This window comes from Myxocyprinus asiaticus, chromosome 16, assembly GCF_019703515.2.
Source record: "Myxocyprinus asiaticus isolate MX2 ecotype Aquarium Trade chromosome 16, UBuf_Myxa_2, whole genome shotgun sequence".
NCBI classification, from domain to species: domain Eukaryota; kingdom Metazoa; phylum Chordata; class Actinopteri; order Cypriniformes; family Catostomidae; genus Myxocyprinus; species Myxocyprinus asiaticus.
The window spans coordinates 38,628,723-38,646,457 of NC_059359.1; the positions used below are offsets into that span (position 1 = coordinate 38,628,723).

At 37.2% G+C, this 17,735-nt stretch overlaps 1 protein-coding gene across 1 annotated transcript in view; it reads left to right on the top strand.

Annotated features, from left to right (window-relative positions):
• The window catches only part of LOC127454388 (threonylcarbamoyladenosine tRNA methylthiotransferase-like), a 594,560-nt gene extending 592,581 nt beyond the window's left edge, over positions 1–1,979 (top strand). Inside the window, exon 15 of the mRNA XM_051721568.1 lies at positions 1,335–1,979. Within this exon, the coding sequence (XP_051577528.1) occupies positions 1,335–1,493 (159 nt within the window). The 3' untranslated portion in view covers positions 1,494–1,979. The remainder of the gene's footprint in view (positions 1–1,334) is intronic.
• The last annotated feature ends 15,756 nt before the right edge of the window (positions 1,980–17,735 follow it).

Genomic DNA, 17,735 nt, shown 5'->3' on the forward strand with positions numbered 1-17,735 from the left:
AGTCAGTCTTAAATCTCTGGCCATTTTAGAGCATAACTGCCCTCTATCATTGCCTTGTCAGTTTGATGTTGATTGATGAAATCTGGACTCTACGTCGCACACTGGCTCATATCAAAACAACATCTCTGTCAGCCAGTATCAGTCTATGCACCATTGGTTTTTAAGATGGATGACTTGGAGTTCTCATGGTCTGGCGATTGTGTCAATTTAACACCTTTTAATGCATACAACCAGTGCATAATCAGTTTGGGCATCTTCAGTTCATTGATTCATATGAGAACCTGGTGGTCAAAATTTAATTTTTTTATTTTTGAATTATGAAAGAGATCAATGCAGGTGATGATGATAAATATGAGTTTGATATTTGCATCTTATGACACTTTTGAAGTATGAGGCTTTATTGCAGATGTTCTACCTGTGATTCTGGCTGAGCACAGGTGCTTTCTTGGCTTTCAGTAGTGGAATAAAGACATATGAAAGAAAAGAATAAAGCTATTGTGTCCTCATGTTTGCATGAGCATAGACCTAGAGACAAGCTGTAACATGCTATAAGAATGTCCACACGCAAAAATCAGCAAGTAGCCTAAAGGATCTGGGCTGCTAACACAAAGGTTGCTTGTACAATGCCAGCTGGGGGTGATCCATTAGCCAAAGGTTTCCAAAGATATTCCATTCCTGTCATTTTTTTTTTTTTTTTAAATTTTTTTTTTTTACTACTGATAGTTTAGATGTGGAAAAAATATGTACTGTATTTTCAAAATTACTGCCTGAACAACTAGTCAACTAATTGGTCTTGAGGAAGCCCTGTATAATTAGTCTGGTTTCAGGTTCACTGACTCATTTCTTAGGGGTGTTTGCATAAGAGGCGCTCTTGCGTTCAAAACGAGACGGAGTGTAGTGGAATGGAACCATATTTTAGACCTCCTTGGATGGAACAGATTGCAGTGTTCCCGAGACACGTTTTTAGAAGTTGTACTTTTTATAACTTGACACAGCATCTTAAAAACGCAAATCTTGTGGCGGGGACACTCAAAAAATGGCCCGAGATGCAAAACATTGGCCAAAACATCTGTCTACATGTGTTAGGCTGTAGCAATAGTACTTTAAAGGAGATACATTTAAAGACGCAACTTTTCCTAGAGGGTTTTATTGTGCAAACTGTCTAACAGCTGAAGAACATTCAAACACTGTCACTAAAATTATCAAAGCTAAATAAAAAATAAGAATAAATATAGGTAAACTACTGTATATACAGTAAACCAAAGTTAATTGTTAAATAACGCCTAGGGATCCATCTATCTCGTATTTAAGTGTCATTGTTTTTTCTTTTGCAGGATTTGAAGAGTTCCCATCAAAATGGCATCCATGCCTCTGTGGATTCTTCACTCATGGGATGGTCATGGATATTTGAGGGTGAAGGACTCAAACTGCTCTCATTGGGACTGGCTCTAGCTGCCATAATAGTGGCTTTTGTGATTGAGAAGCTCCATTAACAGGCAAGATTCATCCTGATGCATCAGATGAGGCCTTAAAGAGTGTGCAATGACCCAGAGACTCTTTAAACTAATGCTTGAATGTTAATGTATTGTGTTTTAAGGTCAGTTAAAGGTAAATGAGGCAGATATGTTAGGGCAATACATTTTTTTAACTACTGATCTGGGACTCCAATACATTTTAGTAAAAAAAAAAAAAAAATGAAACACATTTTGCTACCAAGTAATGGCATGCATGCATTGTGATGTTTTAGAAAGGCTTTTTTTGTGTCACATACTATTTGTTGTTTTTAGACATCAAAGCCTCTTTGCCTCTGTACAAGGACAGCTTGAAAGCGTCTTTGGATTTCTGTTCATTTTCAATCGCAGCAGTCATTCATTTTCAAGCCCAGGTGTCTCACTGTTGGGTTTGGGCTCAGAGCAACAGACTCTTCCCATCTTTGTTCACAGCATAAAGCAAGTCTAATAAATGAGACTACATACTCAGCACTGTCTCCTGGGTAGTATTTCTGGAATGTTTTCTCGTGGATTTTGGCATGGGGAGGTCAACCGGTTTATTTGGTGCACTTGTGAAACTTCAGTGTGTTTATTACCCAAGTATGACCTCAATGAGAATAATGTGTGCCCCACATATATTTAGTAGCATGGCTGTGTGTTATCGTGTACATTCTTATATGTCAGATTAATTGAAAATGTAATACACTTGTTGACAGGATGAAGTGTATAAAAAAAACGGGCTATAGATATTAGAGGCAAGATGTGTACTTTGTGGCCAAATATTACAGAAATATATAACAGAGACTGTAAATATTATGCCATAGCTTGGGAAGCATTCCTGAATATTTCCATGTCCATCCTTATATATATATATATATATATATATATTCTTGTTCCCCATATGGTAGCCTTGGAGTCATGTAGGTTGTTAATAAGGATATTACAATTGCAATACTTCTGAAATGAATAAACAGAACAGAAATAAAATCAATAGGGTAACTGAGTCACTCTCATATCTGCATTGTATCAAAGAACGTAAATATAAATCAGACTGAATTTGGCGTAAAGCGAACCACTTTACACTCAGTATATCACAACATATTTATGTTACAAGCAAATATAATCAGTAAAGTTATTAACACATAAAATCCAGACTCTAACATGTTCTAGTAATGGTGTAAAGTACAACACTACTGTCTTATTCACTCATACATTGTCCACATGGGAACATAAACAGCTAGACTTCTTTAGCGTAAATAAAACTGAAAATTAGCTTGGCGCTACTCCTATTCGAGAAGTTGGTTTACCGTGGTTGACAGTTTTACAATGTTCAAATGAAACCTACACCACTGCTTATAAATGCCCTCAGAATTGTACTAATGCCTACATGTCTTTGTGGTCAAAGTGTACAGTGTACAAGTGAATAATGATGACAGTTTTCCTCACCACAGGTGGATCTGTTTATGGTGTTTATGCTGTGCTTTACAACTTCGCAGCATTTTACACTGAGGCTTTGTCAAAACATCTCAAATGAGCTTGTAGCTTTTCAGCAGCAGAGTCTGAGTCTGAGTCTCCAGCGCTAAACCCCGCCGGCATTACGTGGGTTCCCAGCCTAGTGTCCCCTCTGATGGTGCTTTGAAATTTTCCACTCTGCCAAATTCTACCCGGCTTTGGGTCAGCGTGGAGACAGCGGAGAGATACATGCAGGCATTTTGGAGTCAGTTCTGTCTAAATGAGACTGTGGAAAAACAGGACATGTGAAACCCTAAGCAAGCAGGGGATCCCTGGGTGCATTTTCAGTCAGGGCTGAAGTTTTAGCCGAGCTGACGCCAGTCCGCAGGGACATAGTCAACACTCCTGGTGTGTGCTTGGCATGAGGGGAGCTGGGCTCTCTAGACACTCCCTGGAGGACATTCTGCCTCCTCAGAGAAAGCTAACATGCCAAATGTAAAGAGACTGCAATAACTTCTACACTGTGGAGAATCCTGGAGAAAGAGACAGAGTGTCTCTCTGAGTGTGGAGAAGAAAACGTCCACTTTTTACGGTCCAGTCTATTCCCAATAGATAAAATCAAATCCCGTCCTCTGTTTTTTTTTTTTCACATTGAATATTGTTTCCCTTAGAAATACAGCCCCTGATAAGGTCAGTTCACACCTCCCCAACACACACCACTGTTGGATCAGTGTGTTCACTCTGTTGCCGTTTGTTGGCGTCTGTTTTCACCAGCCTGATCACATGAATTACAAAATTACATGACCATGGCCACATTTTTGAAAACCCAAATTACATTGTGTTTTAAATGTTTGGCTGCAGTTTTCCAATGAAATGTCCAGCGGGGAGCACCAAAAGGGAGTGAAATGGCATCGTTATCAGACAAGGTTTTTAAGAGGAATATTTGATGAAGGTTTTAATGAGTAAAACATACCTCCCTAACCTAAAACTTTAGCCTAAACCTAACCAATAGTGTTCAAAAAGATAAATGAGATGTGAACAAAACAGACATCCTTACCCTAGACCAACACCTAAACCTAACCGATAATGTTTTAAAAGCAAATGAGAGGTTAACAAAACAGACATCCTTACCCTTAACCAACATTTAAACTTAACCGATAGTGTTCAAAAATATGAATGCGAGGTAAACAAAACAGACATCCTTACCCAGAACCAACACCTAAACCTAACCAATAGTGTTTTAAAAGGAAATGTGACATGAAAAGCACATTTTCTGAAGCAAACATGTCATTTTGTCATTGTCATTGCTTCTATGACACTCATCTCAAATATCAGCTTGCGTTTTTGACTGGGCTCGAGTCTCAGTCTTCTGAGTCCAAAATCCAACGCTCTATCAGGTGAGCTACCTCAGAAGCTAATCTCATAGGAATAAGTGTGTAAATGTTGTAAGGTCTGTAATACAAGCGTAAAAATTTATCGTTTTACCAAATGTTGCGTTAGAGTAAAAATGTTTCAATATTATAACATGGCAGTGTGTGAGTAACAGAGCAAAAAATAAGTGTTAATAAAGTCATAATCAGCCGTTGTACTTGTGATTTGTGTGAAAGTGAATAAAACGCAGTTGTTGTAGTGCCTCTAGTATTAATTTCACCAGGAAACTGCAGTAAAACAGAACGAGGCAAATAAACCTCAAGAATGTAGTCATAGTAACACTCATTCAATGAGACTAGGTTGGTTTTCACTCATGTTCTATCAGTGTTGGTCAAGTCTTGGAACCTTTGAGCAGTCTGGTGTGATTTTCCAACAAACTCTGATGTAATCTGACTTCAGCTCATCGAACTCAATGCAGATCTGCAATTATTAAAAAAATCTAAATTCTCCCACATTTTATGGACAATCTCATGTGTAAAATATTTTTGCCGCTTGATTTCTGTACTTCGACTGAACTGAATACACATTGAATACATGCTAATCATATTTAATCAATCAAGCATATATACAGTATTTATATATTAAATGATGCATGTTAGGCTTCATCCACAACCTCTTCCTTGTTGAACAACAACACGCAAAGACGCAAGTTTGTTGGATTAGTGTGAATATGACATATGTTTCCCAACATTCTAAATACAACAGCCAACTTCAGAATGTTTGAAGTGTTGGCATCTGTTGGCGTTTGGTGGGGCAGTGTGAACTGGTCTATAGATGGACAATGTGTTGCAGATGCCATTTCACCTTGACTTTGAGAAAAGATCACAGTTGTCCTTGCACAAGTTGCTACAAGTTAAAACAACATTGTTGACCTTAGAAACTTATAATCAATGGAGTTTTCCTATTTTGTGTCACTCATTTGAGTCCATCAGTTATGCTTTTAAGCTGGCATGGGAGGCACCAGCACTGGATAAACGACCTATAGCAGATGCCTTGCTGCTTTTGATCTGTAACACAACAGTTTTCATCCACAACCCAGTGAGTTGTGTAGTTCTAATTGACAGCACAGCACATCTGAGACCTCCATGCACAATGTCAATTAAATTGAATGGGAAAGTTCACCCAAAACTGAAAATTGTCATTATTTACTCACCCTCATATTTTTCCAAATCCAGTATTACTTCTTCCATGGAACACAAAAGAGGATGTTAGGCATTCTATCACCATTTATTTTAATTGCGACTTATTTCTTTACACTACAAGTGAATGGCGACATTCTGCCTAACATCCTCTTTTGTGCTGTGTCATACAGGAATAAAACTACATGAGGGTGAGTCAATGACAGAATTTACATTTTTGGGTAAACTATGCCTTTAAACAAGTTTTGTGTTTTGGACATCTTCTGCATCCTTCCAGGCTTCTTGGAAAGGGGGGTCCACAGTTTCATTGTGCAGGAAAAGGGTTCCATTTAATTGGCAGCCTCACACATGATCTCATTTCTTAAAAGAAGAAAGGGTACGTGAAGCTCTGATTGGCAGGTCGATGCTGGCGTGTGTGTGAATATCAAAACTCCATTTGTTCATGGTAAACACGACCAAAGGGGAATTGTTCAGTTACAACAGGACAGAGAGAACAACTCCAGCTCTACCGCCACCATGAAGACGCACATGCATATGCATAAACCATTAGTCAGGGAGCCTTTGAAAAGAGGCTCTGCTCTCGGGATGACCCACAATTCCGTGCTTGAGTGCTGCCAGCTCACTGGCTTATTGGAGGTGTTGAAAGTTCATTCCCTCAAATAGCATTGTGTTGAGAGCACCTGTCAGTTTAGCCTGAAGGATGTTCTGCTCATAAACAAAGCCGTCTGCATGTCAGCAGTGTTTTATGTATGATATTTTTCTTTTTGTACTCATTGAAGTTTATTACATTTATTTAATCAGCCAATGGCTAGCAGTGAAACAGTTCCCTTTACACTCATTACTGAGTTATGTGGTGCAAGTTTAGTGCAACTGTATGCCATTTAATAGTTCGTTTTCTGTTTTTAGCCTTGTATATACATACTTAAGGTTGGTGATGGAGCATTGGGTTACAATGTTTATCATATCAGGTTGAGAACACTGAACAACTACAACTTATTTAGTCATCAAAGACAATAGGGTACAATGAGGCTAAAGGCTCCCCTGGGGGTAAGGTACTTTTTTATTTTCTCCCAAAACACTAAATAACAACAAAAACTACCACAGCCCTTTCCTGAATACCTGTTTGTCACTATGCACTGCAGACATTTCCTGATCCAGTATGGAAGGTTTGATTTAGAGGTCATTTAAAAGCTTTTGAAATGCTGCAAATTTATGTAGCTATTGAGAATCCCTTAAATTATCACATTTATTTTGATGTAAAATACTTAATTGCCATATTTCGTTTTATTTAAGGTTACTGATGTTTTTCAATAACTGTCCAAGAAGTGAAAGGATGGTATTTGGGATAGAAAAAAAAAAAAAAAGTCCCAGGGCTGAAGGCCCCCCATAAAAAAAACCACTCTTTAGTGTGTGTGTGTGGGGGGGTCACAGCAGATTTGTTATGAAAAATTTTGGAGTGGGATCACTTTGAGATGATATGAAATGCCAAATGTGAAATTAACAGGAAATTCTGCCCCCTTTTCTTAAGTGTCCATTTTAAATAAGCAATAGCTTAATTTGGTACTCAAAAAAAGCATCTTGCTGTTTCAAATGAATTTGTCTAAGTTAACAATGTTGTCCCTATAATTTTTGTCCCTATATCTGCACTACAGTATATCACTATACACCCATGCAGGGCTTTTATCACACCACCTTTTTTAATGAATTGTAATCAACCTTTTGTTATTCTTTATTTTCACGGAAATAATGTTGTTCCATCAATATTCAATTAAAAATGTTTGTACTTTTTCAATCTTAATACAAAAAGCAATTTTTTCTTAAAGGGATAGATCACCTAAAAAGGAAAATTATCTCATAATTAACTCACCCCTCATACCTTTAGAGCTGTGTATGACTTTCTTCTGCTGAACACAAACAAAGATTTTTAGAGGAATATCTCAGCTCTGTTGGTCCTTTCAATGCAAGTGAATGGTGACCAGACGTTTCATGCCCCAGAAATCACATAAAGGCAATCCATACGACTCCAGTGGTTAAATCTATATCTTCAAAAGTGATATGATAAGTGTGGGTAAGAATCAGATCAATATTTCAGTGTGGTTGCTTCAGAAGACGTTGTTTAAATCACTGGAGTTGTATGATTTACTTTTATGGTGCCTTTATATGATTTGTGGACCTTCAAAGTTCTGGCCACCATTCACATTGCATTGTATGGACCAACAGAGCTGAAATATTCTTCTAAAAATCTTGCTACTTATTCCGCATGTTATAGGACTACGAACTGAACAGCTCTGGGAAGGCAAATTCATTTTGCTTTACCACTTTGTATTTTATGTTTTAAAGATAATACTTTTTAGTTGCCCATATTATGAATCCACACATTTCAAAACAAGTTCATTAATTCATGCATTTTATTGATATATTTTGAGCCAGCTACGTCAGAAAAGAACATTTTGTTTGCTGATATTATCCCATTACCATTGTAATGGGGAAGTGAGAATCTCGTGGGTTTGTTACGCACTTGACTTTCATGTAAACAGGGTCTGAATACTTAACTTCACTCCCATCCTGAATCATCTCTCTGTATTTGACACAATGCCCTCTCTGTCGATGTCTATAACCCCAAACGAAGCTCTATGAGATGGAAACTTTATATGTTGGCATGAAATGAACTCTTTTGCACTGAAGAAGCCATAATTTTTTTAATGTGTCTTGCATTAAATTACATTAATATTTTGACCATTTTCTCGGTAAATCCACCAGACTATATTTGATGCATAGTTTATTCAAAGCAGTGATGGCCAAACCCAGGAAATTAACTTGGCAGTGGTTTTCATGAACGTATGGAGTGTTTGCAATAGTTTTGCATCCTCTCATTTAGCTGGGTGGCCCTTGTGTCTTGGATTAGAGAGTCTTGCTTCTTTATCTAATTCACACACACACTTCTGTTGTTGCAGTGCATCCTGGGAGTCCAGGAGTCATTGTGACAGCAAGTGCTTTTGTTGAGTTTAATGGTCTCCTGCCAGTGTCGCTTGTGTTCAGGCTTATGCCTTTGACTTTCAGCAACTAAGGGTATTTGAATACGTTAGGGAGGAACTAAAATAAATATTTAGTCTGTCAACATGGTCGTTTATAACCATGCTCTAATGCTCTGAGTGATTGTATAGCTAGGCTCTAAGCAAAAAAAACAACAGATGTTTCATTACATAAAAATACCATAAAAGACGCATGAAATCAAAATGTATGTTTTGTGGCTTTTAGTCCATGTGTTAGCTTCAAGGCCATTGCTATGCTTGTGCACTCCTAAACATTCACTTTTAGCAAAAATCTATGTCTTATAATGACTTATCTTGCACTGCAAAGATTTTTGTCCAATCAAATGTTGTCTTAAATGAATATGTCCCTCACCCTACTACCACCTACAACCAACTAGCAAGTAGCAAATCATGGTTCATGGCACTGATTGAAAATGAACTGTCCTATTGAGTAAAACTATCTCTTCCTGTGCTATACTTTCCTGCTCATCGGCCCATCTCACTTATGCTGTCTGTCTGTCTGAAAAGCCTCCTCACCTGCTAGAGTACAAAAGTGTGAGAGGGATAGATGTTATATATTTAGTAAGATAATCAGGGATGAGAAATCACAAAATATAATGTAATGTCATTGCTAGGTATATCAGCGGTATGCTGATTTAGAATGAAAAATGCAAAAGATTAAAAAAAGAGAATGATTAGGGAGATCAATAAATGAACAGTTTACTGCTGTTGCCTTCTTAATATGTAATCATGTAATCCATAAAAAAGTAACTAGTCTGAATATGAATATTTTAAAATGTAACTTAATCCAATTACAAGTACTTGTTTTTTGTAATCTAATTACGTAATCCAGATTACATGCAATCTGTTACTACCCAGCACTGTGTGTAACAAAACTGAGAAGAGTTTGGCTTTAAGGTTGTATGTATGACATGTGTAAGTGTAATAAATGTGTATGTGTAATATTATGGATTAAGCCTTTTTCTTCCCTTAATCTGGCATTGTATCTCAGGGGATGCGCACACTTCAAAATATGCTAAATAACAGCATGAACAACACATGACTTCATTTTCTTCTGCATCTTAAGACAATGTTCACAATTAATATTAGCAGTTTTTTGTTTTTACTGAAGAAAAGTCAGATTAATATATAATTAATTATCACAAAGTCAGCATGTCCTGAACCATGGGCAGCCATGTTGGTTTTAGGTCATGCTGATTTAACGATCACAGAAAATTTGAACAAAGTCATGTGACCCACATACTTAAAACAGGCCCAACTATGATAAATGCTAACAAGATTGGGTGAGAAGCTCTTTCTCATACCCCTTATCCACCTTTTTCACAGGCAGCGAAATTACCCATTATACTTAGCATGTTCTTCCAACGCGGATGCTACAGACTTCTGCTTCACAGCTTATTCCCATTACCAAGCACTGAAATATCACTAACAACAGTCAAAATGAGTGAACAGTCTGTATTAACGTAAACCCCTTTCTCACTAAAGGCCACGCATGGACTTTTGTTCTCGACAGCAGTCCCTGAATAGATAAGTACACAATCACACACATTTACATGGCAAAGTTACTGGGATCTAGCGATTTCTGTACGCGCCCTGTATGTGTGTGTGTGTGTGTGTGTGTGAAAGAGAGAGACAGACATACAGCACGCAGACAGAGAATTCACGTATGATGCGCTAGATTTAATTACATTTTTTGTTGAGCAGTTCAATATGAAAACAGAAATCGCGGACATTTAGGGAATCTATAAATCCCAACTGGTCACTTTTTAAGGTTCGAAAAAAGAGGAAACATCCGTGAAAAGAGGACGTATGGTCATAATAGGTTAAATTAAAAAATCTTAAGATTTGAGGCACGTACCTTTGCATTATTTCTGCATTAACAAGTGCCAGCGCAACATGAGATATGAACCTTGACAAGATGATTAATAAAACAAAGGCTTGGTTTAAATGTTTTTCATCTTTGTTATCTTCCAAAATGACAGACAGTATTTGGAATTATCTGTCAATGTTTTAAAAAAAAGGCAAGTGACAGTGAATTAGTTTAATGCAACCTCTGATATTACATCTGGTTCGACTCGGAATGTTTCAGCATTGGCAGCTTTTGTGGGGCTTATTATTGTGACATTCATTTTCCAGTAGTTTTTAAGCCACCTGTAGTTGTTATAACACCCTATAACAGAGCATAATTATCCAGACCCTTAGATGCTTGCCATCACTAGTAACGTTAGTCTAGCTGATAACAACAACTAAGCAGAAGTGTGGAGCATCCGAGAGGAAGTCTCTCGCCACAATGGTGCCACCCATGGAGAAGTCAGGAAAAAGGTGGATAAGAATCTAAAGAGTACGTATCTTGTGGTGCACATTGCATTCACGTTGTTTTAGAGTTAAGTGCAACATAACATAACAATCTTTATGTCTTGTTTTTAAATGTTATTAATAAAAAACAAGGCATTAATGCAGAAGAGGAGCAGTATAATTTTACAGCATTATTTTGTTGTCTTTAGCACTTTTGTATGTTTTTGTGGTAGACCAATCCAATGTTACTCTTGAGGAATACTTACAGTATGTTATGTTAACCCAGTAAACAATGTGTATATTAGTTATTTACTGAGGAAGTATATGGCTATGAGGTACAAGAAGACCAAAGAATTTAGAGTATACTGGAGAAATGGTGATCCTTGCTCCTTATCACAAGATGATGAAAGCAGTTGTGGGGCTTTTGTGCTACTGGTGAGACATTACAATGCTTCATGGCCACAATCTTGTTTCTTTGTGTAACATTTTCCTTTCAATAAAGGAGTGGACTACGTATAATTCAATTATTTTTATTTGACCAGAATTCTCTTGCGCTGACTAGAGGCATCAGTCCCAGACAACTGACACGACCACACACAAAATGTCTCAACCAAAATGCCAGAGCTCCAGCTGTCATGTTGTATACCAGTGTGTGTAAAGTGTACCCTAATTTGTTGTCTTTTTTTTTTTTTTTTTTTTTTTTCAATTTGGAATGCCCAATTCCCATTGCGCTCTAGGTCCTCGTAGTGACTCGCCTCAATCCGGGTGGTGGAGGACGAATCTCAGTTGCCTCCACGTCAATCTGCGCATCTTATCACGTGGCTTGTTGAGCACGTTACCGCGGAGACCTAGCATGTGTGGAGTCTTCACGCTATTCTCCACAGCATCCACGCACAACTCACCAAACGCCCCACTGAGAGCGAGAACCACATTATAGCGACCACAAGGATGTTAACCCAACATGACTCTACCCTCCCTAGCAACCGGGCCAATTGGTTGCTAGGAAGCCTGGCTGGAGTCACTCAGCACGCCCTGGATTCGAACTTGTGACTCCAGGTGTGGTAGTCAGCATCTTTACTTGCTGAGCTACCTAGGCCCCCAAATTTGTTGTCTTTTGTAGTAACATGCTCAACAATTTATAATATTTCACAAGAAACTGAATGTTTTTAATATTTTACAAATAATACTTTAGCAAACATACTTTTGAGTAATTTTTGTTGTTTAAAAAATCCTAACTAACCTCAAATGCCTTGGTAAAACACAGAATAAGAGATTTATAATTTTAAAGGGATTAGTTTAAAAAAATCTGTCATTTACTCACCCTCATGTAGTTTCAAACCCATATGACACTCTTCCGTGGAACCCAAAACATGCAGAATGTTAGGGATTGGCAGACTTAGTCACCATTTACTTTGTGTTTTGGAAAAACAGCGACGCCAATATTCACAAATTCTCATGTTCCACGGAAGAAAGTCGTACATGAGGGTGAGTAAACAAAGACAGAATTGAAATTTTTAAGTGCACTAATTCTTTAATGTAGCCAAACACAATTAGCGGTGTTGCGAATTTTGTCAAGTTTCATTACACTTTAATTTGAAGACATGGAAATATTACTAAAAATTTAACAACCACCACATAGAAGAATTACTGATCTTATGTTACACATTTAAAAATGTATCATGTATTGGTGCTGGAAACAGAGTTTGTGAGCAGGTGAGTCAAATGCTCAAAGTTGATGGAAAGATAGAAAGAACCAATAAGTCAATCCTCACTGAACATGAAATAGTATTTTATGAGACTAATATAAGACTGGTCTGCCATAACAAGCAAAATTGCGCATGCTCCTTGACCTTGTGAATAAGCCACACCCCACGAGATGTCCTCAGACTCAAAACTCCGTCCCATGTCAAAACAGTGCCACATAGTGAAGCGCAAAGGGAAAGAGGAACCGCAAACATTAAAAGGAGCATTGCAAAGAAAAAATACTTTCCGCAAAGTGAAACTCAAAGAAAAAGAAGTGTTGCAAAAGAATTGATGCCAAAAGTCTGTTGCGGATTTAAAAAAAGGATCACAATTCTTGGGTTTCGTTTACAACATTGTTTTTTGCAGTTATACACATCTTTGTCTTTTGCAATACTTTATTTTTTTGCAAATATATAAGGCAGCACATTGACTCCATATTGATATAGGCTGTCTTAACTTACATTAATATACAAAATATTTAGAAATACATGAATGAAAAATGAAGTGAACCCAGAATGTGTTACACAATTTACATTATGCAGTGTAGAGATCAGGCAGTATGTGATTATTGAAACATTCCTGTTGAAACTGTAACTAAAATATTTCCAGATTAATTGATATTGAATCAAATCAAAATTGGGAATCTAACTGAATCAAATTAAATTGGGAAATCAATGCCAATACCTAGCCCTACAAATGTAAGTTGATTTCATTTTATTGGTAATAGTCTACAGTATCTCATTATTATGCAAATGTAATTTATTGGATATATTGACGTATTTGACATAAAAAGATGACACAGAGTCATTTTGTAAGGTTAGAAAAAAAATGGCCCTTACAAATGGAAAAATGCCCCTGGAAATCAAATATTGCCTCCTAAGGAAAAGTTAATTTCTTACACTGGCCCCACCTAAACTTCAACAGTGCGTGCCCATTTAAGCTGTTTTAGTTCCGGAAGTATTTTTTCCCTTTCATTTCTTACATAGGTATTCATAAAAATCCCTGTAGTTATAAGCCATGAACCAAACCTACCAGCTTCAAGGTGAATCACAGCATTACAAACTTTAATTTGAAGCAAAAAAATATATATACACTACCTGTCAAAAGTTTTGAAACACTTGACTGAAATGTTTCTCATGATCTTAAAAATCTTTTGATCTGAAGGTGTATGTTTAAATGTTTGAAATTAGTTTTGTAGAAAAAAATATAATTAATTTATTTCATTATAAAACTAAAATGTTATTGTTTTTGAAATTGATGACTTGTACCAAATAATAAAGAAAAGCAGCCAATAAGTGCCCAACATAGATGGGAACTCCTTCAATACTGTTTAAAAAGCATCCCAGGGTGATACCTCAAGAAGTTGGTTGAGAAAATATCAAGAGTACATGTCTGCAAATTCTAGGCAAAGGGTGACTACTTTGAAGATGCTAAAATATAACACAGTTTTGATTTATTTTGGATTTTGTTTAGTCACAACATAATTCCCATAGTTCCATTTATGTTATTCCATAGTTTTAGTGACTTTACTATTATTCTAAAATGTGAAAAAAAAAAAAAAAAAAAAATTTATAATAAAGAATGAGTAAGTGTTTCTTTTGACCGGTAGTGTATATATTATATATATATATATATTTATTTATTTTTTTTTTTTTTTTAAGTATTTGTAATTCGGACAAAGGTAAGGTAAGACTGTACTTAAACATCTTTCATAAGGGCATGAACTACAATCTCATTAAGCATTGTGAATGACATAATCGAATTAAAAACGAGGGAAACATATAAAACTCTTGCTTTGCTTTATATGCACAGAAACTACATATTTTAATTTTACTGTAAAAATATTGCAATTGAGATATTTGCCATTTGTTTGGTGAACTTTATTGGCCATGATTCTCTGATTGGTGGATCTTTCTGTTCAGGATCGTGGGTAGTATAGATATTCACCAGAAATTCCGCTATCAAACACGATTTCTAAAAAATGAAGTTAAAACCTCGGAGCTCACGATAGGTCTGTCTTTAAAGGTTTATAAGATATCATTAAAAATGAATTTGCCTATGGAAAAGAATTAATGGGATTTTTACATAGCTCTATATAAAAAAAAAAAAATGAAAAAAAAAAAAACAGAAAAGAAAACTGTGCTCATGGGGTTTTTAAGCTTCTCTTCATGTTAATTGCTAATTATTTTGTTTTATTGGACCAGGGAGACCTTAGATTGTGGGACTAAAAATTTTGTAGAATCAATTTTGATCTTAAAAATCCAATCAGAACATACAGAACCTTTCAAAACCAATTGCAAATACAGGGCATCACCACGGAAGTGACAGGAACACATTGACATCAGCTTCCAGGCCATATTCTTTTGACCTCCACTGATTTGGGGGATAATTGTCAATTATATCTTCAGTGATGTTTAGATGTCCCATGTCAAAAAAAATAAAAAATAAAAAATCTTTAATCTGGATAGAGGAATCCACGGATATACATTTTACCTCCAAGTGGGCACCTGTCAATAGAAGTGAATGCCTTCACACACTCATTGCGCCCTTTGCCACTGCAACCTCATTCAAGCTCCACTAATTTGTTTGGCTGCACCTCATTTTATGTGTGCTGGCCTGTGAATGGACGTCATGGCGATGTCATTTAATCAAGCTGCTTGCCTGAAGCATCTCCTGCGTTTATTATGGAACAGCATCTCTTTGTCTTTGTTTGCACAATGAGTGATGACAGTGGGAAAATTGATCACTTGGACTTTCTCTGTGCACTAATGCCTTTGACACGTGCACTTCAAAACAACGCAATTACACTCCCTGGTGACCAATCTTATCAGAGAGACTGATCGCAATAGGAGAATGCACAATGGACAGATGTTTGAAGGAAATAATAACAGATGCATAACTAGAGGTTTATAGTGTTAAGTATAAATAAAATGTTTAGTCTTTTCTTTTAGCATCAACAAGAGATATTAATATTATCTATACTGTCTGAACTGAGTAAAGGGATAGTTCATTTTCTAGACTTAATAGCATTCCAAACCTGTATGATTTTATTTCTTCCATGAAGAAAGAAAAAAAAAAAGTCCAATCTGGTCTTTTCCATGCAGTGAAAACGTGTTAACTCTCACTGGCACGCTCTAATAAAGCTCCTTAAATGTACTATATACACCGATGAGCCAAAACATTATGACCACTCACATGTGAAGCGAATAACGTTGACATCTCCTAACAAGGCCACATGTGAAGGTCTAGGTAGATTAGATGTTAAGCAAACAATTAGTTCTCATAGTCAATGTGTTGAATACAGGATAAATGAGCAGGAGTAAAGACCTAAGCGACTTTGACAAGGGCCAAATTTTTATGGCAAGATGAATGGGTCAGAGCATCTCTGAAACAGTTTTGACAATTTGACACGTGCCACCTCCCTAAACATCAATGCAGACCAGGTACACTCCTTCATGGCAATGGTATTCCCTGATGGCAGTGGCCTCTTTTAGCAGGATAATGCACCCTGCCACACTGCACACATTGTTCGGGAATGGTTTGAGGAACATAATGAAGAGTTCAAGGTGTTACCCTGGCCTACAAATTCCCCAGATCTCAATCCGATTGAGCATCTGTGGGATGTGCTGGACGAACAAGTCCAAGCCAATACAGCTCCACCTTGCAACTTAAAGGACTTGAAGGATCTGCTGCTAATGTCTTGGTGCCAGATACCACAGGACACCTTCAGGGGTCTTGTAAAGTCCATGCCTCGGCGGGTTGGCGCTGTTTTGGCAGCATGCGGAGGACCAACAGCATATTAGGCAGGTTGACATAATGTTTTGGCTCATCAGTGTATGTAGTCCATATGACTAGTGAGATGCCAAGTTTGAAAATGCCCAATGTGAATGAGATTTGAGGGCTACAGTGGAAGGGAATATTTTAAGTATATAATGACATACATTTTGGTCTGTTCCACACATGAAGCGATTGTATGGCTTCATGAGACTTTATCAATCACTCTCCAATGTCGTTATATGGAAAAGAGAAAAATGGGTCTTTCTGAAAATATATCCTTTAGTGTTCCACAGAAGAAATAAAGTCCTGTTAGGTTATGCCCTAACCCTAACCCTAACGTCATGAGCAAATGGGATAGAATTTTAATTTTGGGATGAATTATTTCTTTAAAAAAGTCAAAGCCAATTAAGAATGAGCTACCACAAAGATATGCAGATGTTTCATCAATCTTTGGACCTGCTAGCTGTGCCATGCTCTCAGGTGAGACCCATGCATGTTTTCCATATAAAGTAAGCCACCTAAGCACCATAGAGACGACTTCTGATACAGGACAGAATATCTTGGTCTAATCATCCAAGAATGAGACCGAAACCCTGTTTATCCACTGTGAAAGTGAGCCGTCTAATTACCAGTGACATACAGCCCCACAGCACTCAGCCCTACATCCAAATCTGCCCTAATGACCGACAACTTAGACTAATTGAAGATAAGTTACACTATTTGGAGTGGATATAATGATGTTACTAAGGCATATTGGGGGACAAAATGAAATGAATGTGGATGCTGAGTGATGGTTATGCTGGTCTTCAACCAGCTGAGTGCAGCTAATTACCTTTGTCCTCCACTGCATATCGTTTGTTTATTTTACTAAACTGTTTTGCTTGCGCAAGAGACAAATGAGCAATTTAGCTCTTAGATGTAATCAAGAAAGTGTCTTGTTAAATGGCTAAAGTCTGGTATTTGTCAGCTCAGGAGTGTCTTGGGATTTCAAGTAGTGTTAGAAGCAATAATAACCTCTTCTTAATTTAATGATGGTCTGAAAATCTCACCTAAAACTAACGCCGCATCCAATTGAATAGTTAAGCATTCCCGTTTAGCATTTGTCTACAAAAAATCTCTTTCCAAGACTCTTTTTCCATTGAAATCTGATTTGATTTGATTTTTACCAACCACTTACTGGACTCAATGGAACACCTACTTTTACATCATCCCAGTTTGGAGATCTTTGGGGGAAGTGTTCCTCCAAACACCAGGGTGGTCTCTCCTCCCCATTCTGCCTAGATAGGGCGATATGGGCCAATGAAGAGCAGAACAATCTCTTTAGGGTGCAAATGGGAGTAGGTGTTAGCAGGCAA